The sequence below is a fragment of the Malania oleifera genome, chromosome 6 (genome assembly GCF_029873635.1).
Source record: "Malania oleifera isolate guangnan ecotype guangnan chromosome 6, ASM2987363v1, whole genome shotgun sequence".
In the NCBI taxonomy this organism is placed as follows: domain Eukaryota; kingdom Viridiplantae; phylum Streptophyta; class Magnoliopsida; order Santalales; family Ximeniaceae; genus Malania; species Malania oleifera.
This window is the reverse complement of record NC_080422.1, coordinates 61,907,940-61,923,181: the sequence shown is the minus strand read 5'-3', so window position 1 is coordinate 61,923,181 and position 15,242 is coordinate 61,907,940. Positions and strand designations below refer to the sequence as shown.

The 15,242-nt window shown below is 35.7% G+C and overlaps 1 protein-coding gene across 2 annotated transcripts in view; it reads right to left on the bottom strand.

The window, feature by feature from the left end:
- Nucleotides 1-1,097: 1,097 nt before the first annotated feature.
- The window catches only part of LOC131157440 (cyclic nucleotide-gated ion channel 17), a 47,765-nt gene continuing 33,620 nt past the window's right edge, over nt 1,098-15,242 (bottom strand). For both annotated transcript variants that reach the window (XM_058111608.1, XM_058111609.1), the window contains 2 exons: nt 2,915-3,151; nt 1,098-2,275 (listed from right to left, as the gene is read on the bottom strand). In XM_058111608.1, coding sequence (XP_057967591.1) covers nt 1,547-2,275; nt 2,915-3,151 — 966 coding nt within the window. In that variant the 3' untranslated portion in view covers nt 1,098-1,546. The remainder of the gene's footprint in view (nt 2,276-2,914; nt 3,152-15,242) is intronic.

Here is a 15,242-nt window from a genome sequence, read left to right as displayed (position 1 = left end):
CACTCTCACTCTCAAAATATGTACAAATGACATATATAGAGTTTCCTCGGAGGTTTCCCCCCGTTTACCTAACCACTCAACATTCAAAAATTCAAAATTCGGAAAAATTGTCACAACCCAAACGCCTCTCGTCAACGAACACAGAACCTCGTTGACGAGACCAAGAAGACCCTTCGTCGACGAATACAAGACTCTCGTCGACGATGCCAAAAGTCTAAAAAATTCCTACTTTCGATAATTATTCGTCAACGAGTTTCAAAATCTTCGCCAACAAACTTCTGTTGTTTTCTCGTCAACAAGCATAGGCGCTTCGTCAACAAGTCTTGTTGTGCTGCCCCTTTATGTTTTTCCTCCTTCCTTCTTTGCTTATCAAAACTCAAGTATAGGAGCCACAAATAACAATTTTTATGTTTTTGGAGATTACATATGAACATATTCAAGTTGTTGATCTTAGTTTGGATTGGGTTTATTATGAATTTTTACATTATGTGTATACTGGATGACATGGAAAATGAAGGCATGCATGTAATGTACATGTAAGCATTTGATGATATTGATTTTGTGCATATTTATAAGATTCAAACTTAGCTTACTACCTGAAACATTAATAATAATAAAAACTTGGTAATTAATTAGAAAAAACATGAAAATTTGTGTTCCACAATAGAAAAGTTAGTTTCAGTGCCTTTTTTTTTTTTACACCCCACCCCCCCCCCCCCCCCCCCCCCCCCCAAAAAAAAAAAAAAGTTGAGGAATCAGTTTATTTTACATTCAATTTTATTTTATTTTTATAAAATTCTACTCTTACACTTCAGTGCGCCAAAATTTCAAATGAGTTGCACAAAAGCATTCATAATAAACTCGTAATTGATTTAGTAGCCATATCACTACTTTTTTTATGTCTAGCAGTTTAACATCTTAAAATAATATTAATTGAACATCTTAATTAATTAGATTACTGAAACAGTTACAGCTAATAAACTAATTAATACTTGAACAAATTAAACAAACCATACATTATACACGCCATGACTATCAGCAAGGAATGGAAATAATGGGAATTGTCATCCGTTCAAAACAGGGACTGCACATGGAAGTAGTGTAAAATTCGGCGTTGTTATATGCAGTAGTACGTAGTCGAATTTGCAACAGCAAATCACAAATTGTATGATAAACATAAGCCACTAAATTAATAATAATAATAATAATAATAATAATACATTCAACGGGCTGATTTTACATAGGTAAGACCCAAGGCCATTTGCACACACACCCCGCCTTTGACTCCAGGGTGGGGTAGCCTACAGACCACTGATTTACTTGCCCTGCCTCCAATGACAACAGATCCGCCATTAGGATGCGCAAGGGCGAAAATTTCCAACGTAGAAGCATTAGGCATTCACTGGGTACGCCAACATCCAGCACCTATTTGGAAAGGAGTCTAACTTGCCTCTGGTATGTTTCCCCCAATGAATAATTTAAAAAAAAAAAAAATGAAAAACAAAAGCTATAGCAATTACTTACTCCCCTACCCGCTGGAAGGCTACTAATCATCATCAGGCTCTGCAGAGAAGTCAGGTTCTTCAGGTTTCTGCAACTTGGGCATCTCAACACCCTTAATCCTCTGAACTCCTCTCCTTGTGTTTGCGGCAAACCTTGATGCCAATATCGTGACCCCAAGGTTTGGCTTTGCCTGAGGATTTGGACATGCAGAGAAATTGGCTGCTTCCTCCTCTTGCCCTGTCTCCTCAGCAGCTTTCTCATCGAAAGCAAATGATTCCATTGTTGCGAGGTCTTTAGCCATCATCCTCCTCTTGTACCGACGCCATGCAGCCTGTACAAAGCAGGCAGCCCATGTCCTCCAATGATGGGAGTAAAACCGGAAGGTGTGCTGCAGCTTCTTGCTATGGAGACGTCTAAATTGATTGGCTACAAACTTGAGATCTTCAGCTCGCAGTGCGAACGCTTCCACTTCAACAAGGGCTCTGACTGTTCTAGTTGAAGAAGGCAAATTAAGGGTGGATTTTGGAAGCAATGCCCATGCAAGCAGCTCCTCCCCACAAAAATCTCCAGGTCTCAATGTAATTGAATTGAAAAAACCAGTCCGTCCTCCATTGGTAGTTGAACTCTCCAATCTCCCCCTAATAATAAAGAGCATCTCTGTCACAGGGTCATCCTCACGAACAATATAAGTGCCCTCAGTGCATAAGGAGGACACTAGACGCTCACATATTGCATCAAGCAATTGATCATCCATTTGTGAGAAGAAGGGCACCTGCAAATGAGAAAAGCAAAACAAACTATCACACTAATACAAACTATAACATGATGTAACCGTTATCTTTTATGGAGATCAAGATACAAGCAACATAAATAATTTTCTTGGGCTAAACTATGCACCGTTTTCATGCAATACAGTGGGGACCAACTGTTATAAGAGTGCATTGCAATTGTCAACTCTATATGATGGACCAGTTTACATAATCAGGTAATTTTCAAAATCAAAGAAACCAAAGAAAAGCCATGTATTTTGAAAATTATAGCAAATAAATGGTCAGATGAATTCAAAGAGAAAATAACACACATTTTTGGGATATAATTCTGAAGGCAGGGCATTAAAGGCTGTGAGTGCCTATATATGACTTGGCAAGAAACTCCCAATCTAATGCACAATGTGTGACCTAGATGCTGCAAACAACAGTGTCACACTCAAAACTAACCAATGCTTGTTTCTAATTTTTCATTAAGAAAAACGAGACACACTAAATGAAATCAAACATGCATAAAAAGTTCTCTATGATGAAAGTACCATATGATCTAATATTCTAATCTCTAATATGGATTTAATAAGACAGTAATTAAACAAAAAGTGTAGCTTGACTCTGAATTATAAAATACGAAGGAAAAATCATACACGTCGAACAAGGTCCAAGCATAAATGACGTTGAATATCACGACGAAGATCAGCAGGTAGGCCACGCAAAATAGTTTCTTCATCAACTCCTCGAGTTGCAAGCCACTTATATTGAACAAAACGCCTAACACGCTCTCTCAGGTCTTCAGGGAGCTGGCGATGTCTCATCCACTCCTCAGTGTCTCTTCGCTTAAGTCTCCATTCCTCAAGCCTCACAGTGATGGATTGCAGGTACGTCTACATCAAAGAACATAGTCCATGAAATCATAAATAGAAGGTAGAAAAAACGAACATAAGCAAAGGGAAAAGGATCAACAGAAGTTTTTTAAAGGTCCAAGTACAAGCACAACCTTAATTCAGTGTTAACAACAAATTCAGAAAAGAAATGGGCCCAGCAGGGTGCTGGGTGTTGTGTTTCTGGTGAGTGGGGATAGATAAAAAATAAAAATAAAAATTGGAAAGAAAATATAAGAAAAGAAAATTAGCTTACCTCAGTAAAGAGCCAAATATGACAGTAGATTAAAAGGGGGAAAAAATGGTAATATAATAATAGAAGAGCTTATAAGTGTCAACAATGCGAATTCTTGGTACCAAAGTTTCTATGCCCAAAACCTAAAAGCCACCAGTGCATGCATGCATGTGCACAATTATTATAACACAAGCTTACAACTAAATTAGTCCTATAAAGCATGCACCATTATTTTTTCATTAAAAAATACAATAAATTATCAAATAAGATGTGGATCCAACCTTCCCTTTTAAGCTGCAAAATATAACAAACTGTAAACTGCAAATAATTGACTTCACCTGATACCCCAGTAAACAAGCCATCATTCAATCATGCTAACTAACTCAGTTGTTCCAATAATAAATCTAAAACCCAAATTCTGTAGACTCTACTGTTAACATATTGAAACAGAAACAATTAAATCAGCTCCAGAATAGCATACTTATTATCGTACTGAGAATATGGTAAAATCACATAAATAACATGGAAACCAATGTTCTGAACTGCAAATCATAGATTTCACTCCCTATCATCTGAAAGGAAAAAGCTATACAATAACAGCAAATGATAATCAAGAAATTCTTTTTCTCCTTTTTTCAAATGTTTATAGAAGGTACATGAAATCTCTTGAAACCATACATTCAAAACATAAATAATGGCTGATTCACTTTTCTGGTTGTATCGCATCACAAGCACCAAATAGTTTGTTAACAAGCAATGCAGAAAATTTTGAAGAAGTAATATAGGCAAAAGAGAAATCAAGCGCTAATGCAATTACCTGGAAGTTGTTGAGAACTTTCCTTGATAATTGAAATATTAAATTTCAATTTTAGGGATATTAAAAATATTGGCCTTGTAGCATGATTAATTCAGCTTGGCTATGTAACAAGCTTTAATTTGTCGGCTCACTTAATAGGCTGGATAACTTTTGAGTCTTACCAATTAACTTGGTTCAAGTCTCAAAACTTCTCTTTCCAAATTCACTTGCTTTCTCAGTATAATTACTCTCAAGTTAGAGACTGAAATGAGAAGCCTATATCAGTGCTATCCTGGTAGATTTTCCAGTAAAATGAAGAAAAACCAATGCTTACTACAAAGATTCAGTGCTAAATTAGTAAACACCCAACATCAAGGATCAGCAATGCTTTCCAAATGTTTGCCCTGTCAGTGGTAGTGTATCAAGATGAGGGGTTCATCATGGAAAATCTAACATTTGCACATACTGTAGTGAGGACAACTATATTGTTGATCTCCATGGGAAGCCTAGATGAGTATCTAGTCAAGGTGATTCTAGTATGGACACTTAAGTCCACCTGGCCACTCCACTAGGTAGTTGAGTACATCATCTACCATGTCCTAAGAAGAATATAACAATCTCGTTCACATGGCTTAACAACTCCAGATTCAATCTTCTACATCTAGTTCTACCATGGCCCATTGGCGTGCCTCTTCATCCTCACCATGGGTTAATGATTCTTGAACCTCATCCTGAATGACAAGTAATCCTAAACTCTAAACTTATTTTAGCCCTTGAAACCCATTACATTCTATGGTTGCTATTGCTGATGGTTTAAATATTGTTTTTGGTTGTGGCAATATTCTTTCATTTCCTTCTATTCATGTTTCCTCTATATTATATGTGCCTAAATTTCTCTTAAACATGTTATCAACTAGTCAATTAGCTAAGTAACATAACTGTTCTTCAACCTTATTTCCTTCCCATACTGTTATCCATTTCTCCATATAAAGAATTGGATTGGTAGAGGGCTTAAGAAGGATGGCCTGTAATATTCCGATAGATGTGGTAGATCAAGTTCTTGTCTTAAAACTTCAATTTCTACTCATCGTGTTTCTTAGGATCTGTGGCATGGTCATTCGGTTCATCCATCTCTTCAAAAACTACATGAAGTTTTTCCCACACTCAAGCACACTTCTCGTTCTGAATGTTGGGCTGTCAATTACAAAAGCATATCAAGACATCTTTTCCATCAAGATTTGAGTCACATAGCGAATCATTGTTTATCTTATTCATTCAAATATTTGGGATATGTGTAGGGTCAAGAATTTGAATGGTCATTAATATTTTGTGGCATTTTTGAATGATTTTTCATCTCTTAAAATATAGGTCTAAGTACTTTTAGATATTTACTCAATTCTACCAAGATATAGGAACTTTTTTGGCATTAGTATTCATAATGCACTTGAATTAATTCAAACTGAGCATCAGTGTTCTTGCTTGGCTGAAGGGATTATTCATCACACCTGATGTGTACATATCCCTCTGCAGAATGGAGTAGCTAAACCAAAGAACAAACACTTACTAGTCATAGCATGATCTCTGCTCCGTCATATGCATGTTCCTATAACCCTTTGCAATGTCTTACAACCTATTTTCTATCGTGTACACAAAAACACCCATGTTCTCTGTTTTTCCTCTTGTCAAGACAAGTTCTCTTCTTGTACCATTAAACATGCCTTGTTAGGTGCTCAAGAACTGTAAAAGAACATAGATGTTATGATCCCCACACTTGCAAGGAAATATGTTAGTGCAAACGTTGCCTTTTTTAGGGGACACTTTATTTCTCGTGTTGGGCCCTCCTTGGATGAATGTATTTTGAGTTCATCAACAATTTCTAGTTCCCTTCACGCATTGATCCTCTTGTTCTAACCCTTACCTCTTTGGAGAAAACTTCTATTCATCTTCCATATCCATTAATTGTTGACCCAGAGAAACAATGAACGGTTTATGAACAAAGAAAAGAAGACACGGACATCACTATCACAATGCAGCTACCTCTTCTACCCTTTGTTGTTCAGACTTCAAATTTTGGAGATCCGCCTCAAGATTACTTGAATTTTCAAATTGCTCACCTCACCAGAACGGTACCAAAACATGAACCCAACAGTCCTTAGTTGCTTATCCTACTGCTTGTTATGTTTCAATTCTCCACCTTCCTAGTCCCATGCGTTCTTTCGCCTTTGTCATTTCCTTTGTCTCTATCCCTTCCTCACATTTTCAAGCGCTTTCTAACCCTTGGTGAAATCATGCAATGGATGTAGAATAAAAATACCTTAACCACTTGAGAGACATGAGACCTAGTGGATCTTCCTCTCAATAAGGAGTTCGTTGGGTGTCATTGTGTGACCCAAAGAAATATTTAGGGATTTATGAACAAGGGAATGCATGCATAGACATCACTAGGACAATACAGCGACCTCTTCTACACTTTGTTGTTTTGACTTCTGGTTCTAGAGATCTATCTTGACATGACTTGAAGTTGCCAATTGCTTACTGGAGAGGTACTAGAACATGAATGCAACAGCCTTTAGTTGCTTATCCTATTGCTCATTATGTTTCAATTCTTTACCTTCCTAGTCCTATGCATTCTTTTGTCTCGTCATTTCCTTTGCTTCTATCCCTGCCACACATGTTGAAGCGCTTGCCAAGCATGCAATGGATGTAGAATTGCATGCCTTGATCACTCGAGGGACATGAGACCTAGTGGATTTTTCTCCTTGATAAGGAATTCGTTGGGTGTAATTGTGCCCAAACCATCAAATATCTTCTTGACAGGTTTATGAAGCAGCTTAAGGCTCAGTTGGTAACAATGAGTACACCCTAACATATGGTATTGATTATTTTGAGATCTCTCCCAGCCGACTAAATCTTGTTTGTGTATTGATCTTGTTAGAAATATTTTTGCCCTTTATACCATTTGGATGTGAAGAATGTCTTTTCACATGGAAATTTGCACAAAGAGGTATACATGGAGCAAGTTCCAGTGTATGTTGCTCAAGGGAGAATGGTAAGGTATATAGGTTGCATGAGGCCATTTATGGTCTTAAGCAGACACCTTGAGCCTAGTGTGACAAATTGGGTGGTCTTTGCATTTGCTTTTATCCAAAGCTACTCAAATCATTTTGTTCACAAAAAGGAGACAGGTATTGTATTTCTAGTAGTTTATGTTAGACATTATCATTAGTAGAGATTAAAGCAGGATTGCAGACGTCAAGAAATCCTTCAAAAAAGTTCCAAATCAAGGACCTGAATACTATGCTTTCTTTGTATTGAGATTTTTACAGTGTCAAGGGTCGAATTTATCTCAACGAAAATATACCTTGGACTTGTTAAGTAAGACTCGTAATGTTGGGCACTAAACCAGTTGATACACCTATGCATACCAACTTGAGTTGCCTAGGATGTTGGATTAAACTTTAAAGACAAATATTGATATAGGTAGCTAGTTCGCAAGTTGATCTACTTGACTATCACCAACCTAACATATCTTTTGTTGTCGAAGAGGTGAGTCAGCTTCTGAAAAATCTCACATAGCCACACTAAGAGTCTAGGTTCTATTTGTAGGATTCTATTGTATCTCAAAGCTCTCAAGATTCTATTCTCTCAAAACTCTCCTAGTAGAGGCTTGACATATAACTGTTAATAGAAACTGAGAAATCATGATACTCATGCAAATTAGGCTAGTGTTTTTAATGACTGAAGATCTACCATAAGATATTCTACATTTGGTGGGGGGCAACTTTGTCATCTGTCTTAGCAAGAAAAAATTATTGAAGATAGACATAGTACTAGAGCAAAATACAGAACTATGGCACCAAAAATTATTGAAGGTAAGATACACTACTAGAGCAAAAACCGAACTATGGCTATTACTATGAATAAGATAATGTGGTTGAAGTCTCTTTTGTAACAAAACCCGTAGATATGTTTCGTCACGATCAAGCTGCCATTTATATTGTTAATAACCCACTTTTCAATGATGGGATTCTTGGTATTGGTAGCAAAACCCATAGATATGATTTGTCAAATCAAGCTGCGACTTATACTGCTAGCAATCCAATATTTCATGAGAGGACAAAGCACATTGAAGTTGACTGCTGTTTCATGAGGGATGATATCTTCATTTGTGAGATCAATGGATCAATTAGGCAATGTTTTCACAAAAGCTTTTTATTTAAGATTGCTTTGTCTAAATGTTGTAACAAGCTAGCGTCAGATGATATTTATAAACATCCAGCTTAAGGGGGAATTTTAGAGAAGAAAGTTATTTTAGTAGTTTCGAGGTGTGAGTGGGAGTATTTTTTTCAGATGTCTTTTTATTATTAATATATATGAGGGAAGCAGTACATGAGGCTCTAGGAAAATGCCCACAGATTTTTCTCGCCTCCTTTTATTCTCCATCCCTAACTTCACACACAAAAAAAAAAAAAAAAACCCCAATAGCTAGTGAAATCCTATCAATAGTCAAATGTAATGTAACTGACTATCAATTGAAACCAACCATACTACATCAAGGTACAACAAAACAAAATAGAACAAAGTAGAATCAAAGAGAAAAAGTAAAACAGAATAGAAGGCTTTCAAGAGGAAAAATGCATATAATGCATATTAATTTGGTTTCTAGTGGAGACGGCTACAATACTACGTGTCATTATTTTATAACATGGAGCAATGACCAACCCGATAAAGCCACTAAATTAATCAAACCAATTGGACCAATGAGTCAAACTAGTGGACAAACTGATGGTTTAAGATAAATCCAATAACAAACACACATAAATTTATCTGTCTATCAGTATGTAAAACAGGGTTTACGGTGGTGGTGGTGATAATAATAATAATAATAATAATATTATTATTATTATTATTATTATTAGAAGTCAAAACAAATACAAAACAATAATGAGATATGATTCGATTCAATTAAAATTTAATCAAGGGTAATCCGTTAATCTATAAATATTAAATAAGCATCCGGGTGAATCTGGAGTAAAAGAATTCAGAATTTGATTAATTCTACATAATTATATATGTGGGTGTTTGTATCTATTTAGATGCAGTATTTTATGTGTGTGTGTGTGTGTGTGTATAAGGTCCGTTCAATTAATACACAAGCAATGCTGGCTGTGTTATTTAGCTTCATCAGCTCCCTCCACGAGGTCATGGGTTCAAATTTCCTTGGCACCAAAACTATGATTTTATTTTATGAGGCTGGATCAACCTGGCCAGCTTTGTGGCATTATGCATGCTGACACCCTATTTTGTCCATGGTCAATTAGATAATTTTTGGGTCAATTTAGAATTAATTGGGCACTCAAGGGGTGAATTTGAATCTAGAATAGTCAATTTGACCCTTGCTCTCCCTTCTAGTGCTATAGTCTACAAATTGTGTGTCCGGAGTACTTTGGAGCCTCAATTTCACGTTTTAAAGTCATTATTAGATAAAATTGGGTCTTATTCCTATTTTAATTGGAATTTTAATTGAGGACAAGTCTTAGATGTTGCCCAAACATCTTGTTAGGACAAAGTGAGCAATCTTTTCAAGTCAAAGGGGCAATTTTGGAATCTTGAAGCTAGGGCTTGCTAGCTTCCTTTTTCTCTATAAAAGGGAAGCTTTGCTCTCACCCTAAGGGGGCATAGGTGGGATGTTCAGAAAAAGAAAAAATGGTAGAAGAGAAAATGAGCATAAACATCCTCTAGTTCTAGTTGAGAAGAAAGAGAACTCAAGGTATTCTTTTGATTATTCCACAACATGATTTTTAATATTGGAGCATTAGTATGATGTGTACTTGATTTTTGTTGCATATATGCTTCAAATGTATGTTAAAGTTGAAGCCTTGCCCTTATGTTTGTTAAAACTCCCAAGTTTTGTATGGTTGGGTTAAAGTCATGAACTTTATTCCATCTCTTTGCTAAAAGCATGATCTTCATGATAGTGGGTTAAAAATTGCAACCTTTACTTAATGTTTGTGTACTACACTTGCAATTTTGTGTTGTGTTCATGATTAAAGTCATGTTCTTGATTCTATGGTAGCACTATATTCCCATGATTTCTCGGTGTTCGGTGAAGGATGAAATTCTATTGATGCGTACAACTTCACCAAATTCTTAAAGTTTCATTTTTATGAGCAAGCATACTACATACCATGGTTTCGATGTTTCATTGAGGGTCGTGAAGGATTGAGATAGGGAGAGAGAGAATTGTGTCGTGGGATTGGTGGGCGACCATGGAATTGCTGCAACCAAGGATACAACACTGGCAGGGAAAAAAGGAACAGCCATGGCAACCTATTACAGTCATGGCAACCCAATTCGGTCATGGCAGCTGGGATAACTCTTCAGCGCCAGCTGGAGTGGCAGGAAAAGGTGGCTCTGGAGAGTGGCTGAGCAGGTCAAAGGAGCTGGTGCTCGAATGATTGGGCAATTAAAAGGCAGAAGAACAAGACACAAGATGGAAGAAGAAGAAGAAGAATAAGAGGGAAGGAAGCAGTAGATCGCCAGAGGCAGTCTTCAACAGTGGCAGCGATGGTGAGCAGCGTCACATACTGGCTGGAGGAAGCTGCAGGTAGCCAGAGACGTGCTGCTGCAAGTACAGTGGTATGTTTGGATTCGTGGCATTGAAAATTAAAATGTGTGAAATTGAAAAAAAAAAAAACAATAATTATTGAATCCGATGATGGAACCCCGAAGTGACATGATATTGTTCTTTGCGTGGCTCTTGAGGTGAGGAAGCCTAACAACTTTGACGGGGTACTTGATGGTTGTAATGTGAAACAATATCTAAAAGGAAGGTAAATAGGTCCACTAAACAGAACTCACTTCGTCTTGAGACTATGCGAGAAATCATTTTATGTGAAGCATGGATGTACTTATGTATTGAGAATATGATGTGAGTTGTATACTCAGGAAGTTTTGAAATGAATACGACATAGCATGTTCAAAAATCCCCTTAGAGGCTTGAGAAAGAACCACATTGAAGGAAATTATAACCTTTAATCAATGAATCCGACGATGAACAAAGCAGCAAGATATTGTTCTTTGTGAGATTCTTGAGGTGAGGGAAGTTTTACAGCTCTAGCAAGGTACCCAATGGTTGTAAGGTGGAACAATATTAAAAGGAGAGGTAATCTAATTCATTAAAGAACCAAAGATTGTGCTTAATCAATGTTTGAACATCCCAATTTTATCATGGCACCATTTGAAAGAATGGGTGTGTAGGGGGCTAGTACCTTCCTCTCACATAACTAACTCCCAAATTCGACTCTAGCATGTAGACTACAGACTATCAATTCCTTGGCCTAGGATTTGCAAAAGACCGATTAATTAATAGTAATTAGGTGAACTTAACCACTCCCAGGTAAAAAAGGTTAGTGGCAACTCTAGGAACCTATAAAGTGCATGATAATGGTCAATTACCACATTTTGGATAGTCATCCCTGTCAGGGCGTCAAATTCCAATCCGCATGTATTGAAAATGCTGATAGAGTGGTTGGTTCCAGTCTGACAACTAATAGGGCAATCCAATCATTTGAAAACCATGCACTATGCATTGGATGGCTAGATACACATTTTGGCCCACTACCTACTTAAGCTTTCAAATTGTTAGATTGCCACTTTACCTAATAGTGGCTAACAATGTATATCAAGATCTAACACTTCCCTGCACATATAACCTGACAGCATGTGGAGAGAAAAACACACGATAGATAACTCTCACTACAGGAAATGTAATAATTTTTAATATCACCACCAAACCTTAAGTCCCACTAGATGGGGTCGGCTACATGGATCATTTTCCGCCAATGCACCCGATTGAGAGCATTTTCCCCTATTAGATTAAGGACTATTAAATCCTTCCTTACTACCTCATCCCAAGTTATTTTAGGTCTACCCCTACCCTTTTCATGTCAGAAACAATAACGAACTCACTCCTCTTCACAGGTGCTCTGCTAGGTATGCATTTCAAATGCCTAAATCATCTAAAATGCTCCTCCCTTATCTTATTTTCAACTAGTGCTATACCTTATATGCTCGTTTATTACTTTATCTTTTAATGTTAAAACACTCATCCACTTTAACATTCGCACTTCAACAACTTTAACTTCTTGTACATATTGTTTCTCGGTTGCTTAACATTCTAAACCACAAGCATAGCCAGCCTTATAGTAGTCTTATAAAACTTTCCTTCTGTTTACAAGGGTATTCTACAATCACACAACACACCTAACGCACTCCTCCATTTTACCCAATCTGTTTTAATTCTATGTAGTACATTTTCTTCAATTTCCCCTTCAACTTGCATAATAGATCCAAGCTTTCAAAATCTATTAGTGCTATTAATCTCTTGATCATCAAATTTAATCTTCTCTCCATTGCTACTCTTGACATTACTGAAATTACATTTCATATATTCAGTCTTATATCTACTTATCGTAAACCCTTTAGACTCTAATGTAGCTCTCTAAAGTTCTAACTTAGATTCCACTCCACTCCTATCATCAAGCAACACAATATCATCTGCAAACAACATACACCATGGGATCATTTTGGATATTCCTAGTAAGTTCATGAATTACTAAAGCAAAAAGATAAGGATTCAAATTAGAACCTCAATGTACACCTATTGTGATAGGAAAATCTCTAGATTCCCCTCCTACAGTCCTAACGCTAGTCACTACTCTATTATAGATATCTTTAATGATCTCATACATCTACTGCAAACCCCATTCTTTTCTAATAACCACCAAAGGTATTTCCTAGGTACTCTATCATATGCTTCTCTAGGTCAATAAAAACCATATGCAAATCCCTCTTCTTTTCCCTAAAATTTTATTAAATTTATTAAAAGATAAATAACTTCCTTTGTTGATCTCCAAGGCATAAAACCAAATTGATTTTCTAAAATCTTTGTTTCTTAGTCTTCTCCTCATTTGTCACTTCCAAGTTCAATCTTTAATTTCGGTTTTCATTAAACAACTTATCAAAATATCTTCACCACATTTCTTTTATGTCTTCTTTTCTAAATAATATATTATCATTCTTGTCCTTTATACATTTTACATCACCTAAATCTTTGCATTTTCTTTCTTTAGCTCTAGCAAGTTTATAAATGTTTTTTCTCTTTTTATATCTTGTTTACTATATAAAGTATCAAAGGCTCTATATTTAGCTTCACTAATAGTCTTTTCTGCATTTTTTTCTCACTTCTTTATATCTTTCAAGATTTTCTATAATTCTACAACTTTGCAATATTTTATACCAATTTCTTTTTGTCTTAACAACTTTTTAGGCTTCTTGATCCCACCACCAACTTTCTTTACTACCCAAATATCTTCCTTTGGACTAACCTAAAACCTGTTTTTTTTTTCTATCCTAGCGATAGAATTAACCATTTTATTCCAAACAGTATTTGCATCTACCTTATCTTCTACTATCCAATCACACTCTTTGATCATTTTATCTTTAAATTTTACTATATTATCTCCCTTCAAGTTTCACCATCTAGTTCTCTTGTGTTGATTTATGTTACTCCTCCATTTTTTAGTATGTATATCTAATACTAAGACTATGTTATTTAGCCAAACTTTCACTAGGGATAACTTTACAATCCTTACAAGATAGACGATCCCCGTTCCTAGTTAAGAAGAAATCTAATTGACTTTTATTATACTCAAATATCTTCCTTTGAACTCACCTAAAACTTGTTTTTTTTTTCTATCCTTACGATAGAATTAACCACTCTAGAAAATTATTAAGGGTTCTCTTTTAATAAAACAAGTATTCATTATAACCAAATCGTAAGACATAGCAAAATCTAAGATTGTATAACTAGCCTCATTTTCTATCTCCATATCTCCATGGCCTCCATGTATCCTCACATAACCTATATTATCTTTTCCACTATGACCATTCAAATCAGCTTCTATGACGTTGGTATCCCTAAAGATATCCTAATTTTAATTATCATATCCCCTATTCTTTTAACATCTACTACGTTATCTTTTAGGTCTTTGTCCACAATAATTTTCACCCCTTTTTATGTTTCTCTTTACCAATGTACCAAAGTTTAAATCCTTATTTTTCAATTTCTCTAGCTTTCTCTCCTACTTATTTCGTCTCAGAAGGAAGATTAAGCTAACTTTCCTTCTAAACATTATTTCCATTATTTTCTTACTTTATTCTGTAAGAGTCCCTTTATTACAAGTTGCTAATCTAATCTTAGTTTCTTGTCCTAACTTATTAACCCTCTCCCTTTTATACTGACCTGGTCTATTGGTCGGTTTATTCCCTTCACCTAAGTGAAATTGGTAAGAATTCATGATAAAAAGCCTGACAAAGTTTTAGGCTAGCTGTTAGCTACCTAACACAACCTTGCTCCTTTATCCGGGTTTGGGACCATCTATTGTGTACAAAAAATTTGTATTACACAAGTGAAGTACACGTTTGCTTTTTTTTTTTTTTTTTTTTTTTTCACATATAAAATTTTCTAAATCACACCCTACAACTTGTAGAAACCCCACACACACAATATAATGAATTAAAAAAATAATAAATTTAAAGCATACAATTTTGGGTGTGAATCCAAGCTAGTATACAACTACCCCAAAAAAAAAAAAAAAACCATGCAATAGTACTTAAGAAAATTTTTGTATATTCCAAAAATTGCAAATGGAAAACACAAAAACACAAAAACACAAAAATGCATATACTAAGCCTACAAATCATAAACACAAAATCTCCACTACTAACCAACTACTGGAATAATTATTAATAATAGTAATAAGAAAAGAAATAACAAGAGAGGAGAAGATCTCACCAATGATTGAGCTAAAACCGTAAAGACAACCACTTGAAAAATACTACAATAAGTACCCTTTGACACAAGAAATTTGATGTTGCTAACTAAAATCAATCGAACAATATTCAAGCAACGAGGGATTGCAAGAATTCTTCAATATAAATTCAAGATTCACGTCCAAGAATATTAAAGAAATAAGATTCCTCAATCTGAAAATCTTCTT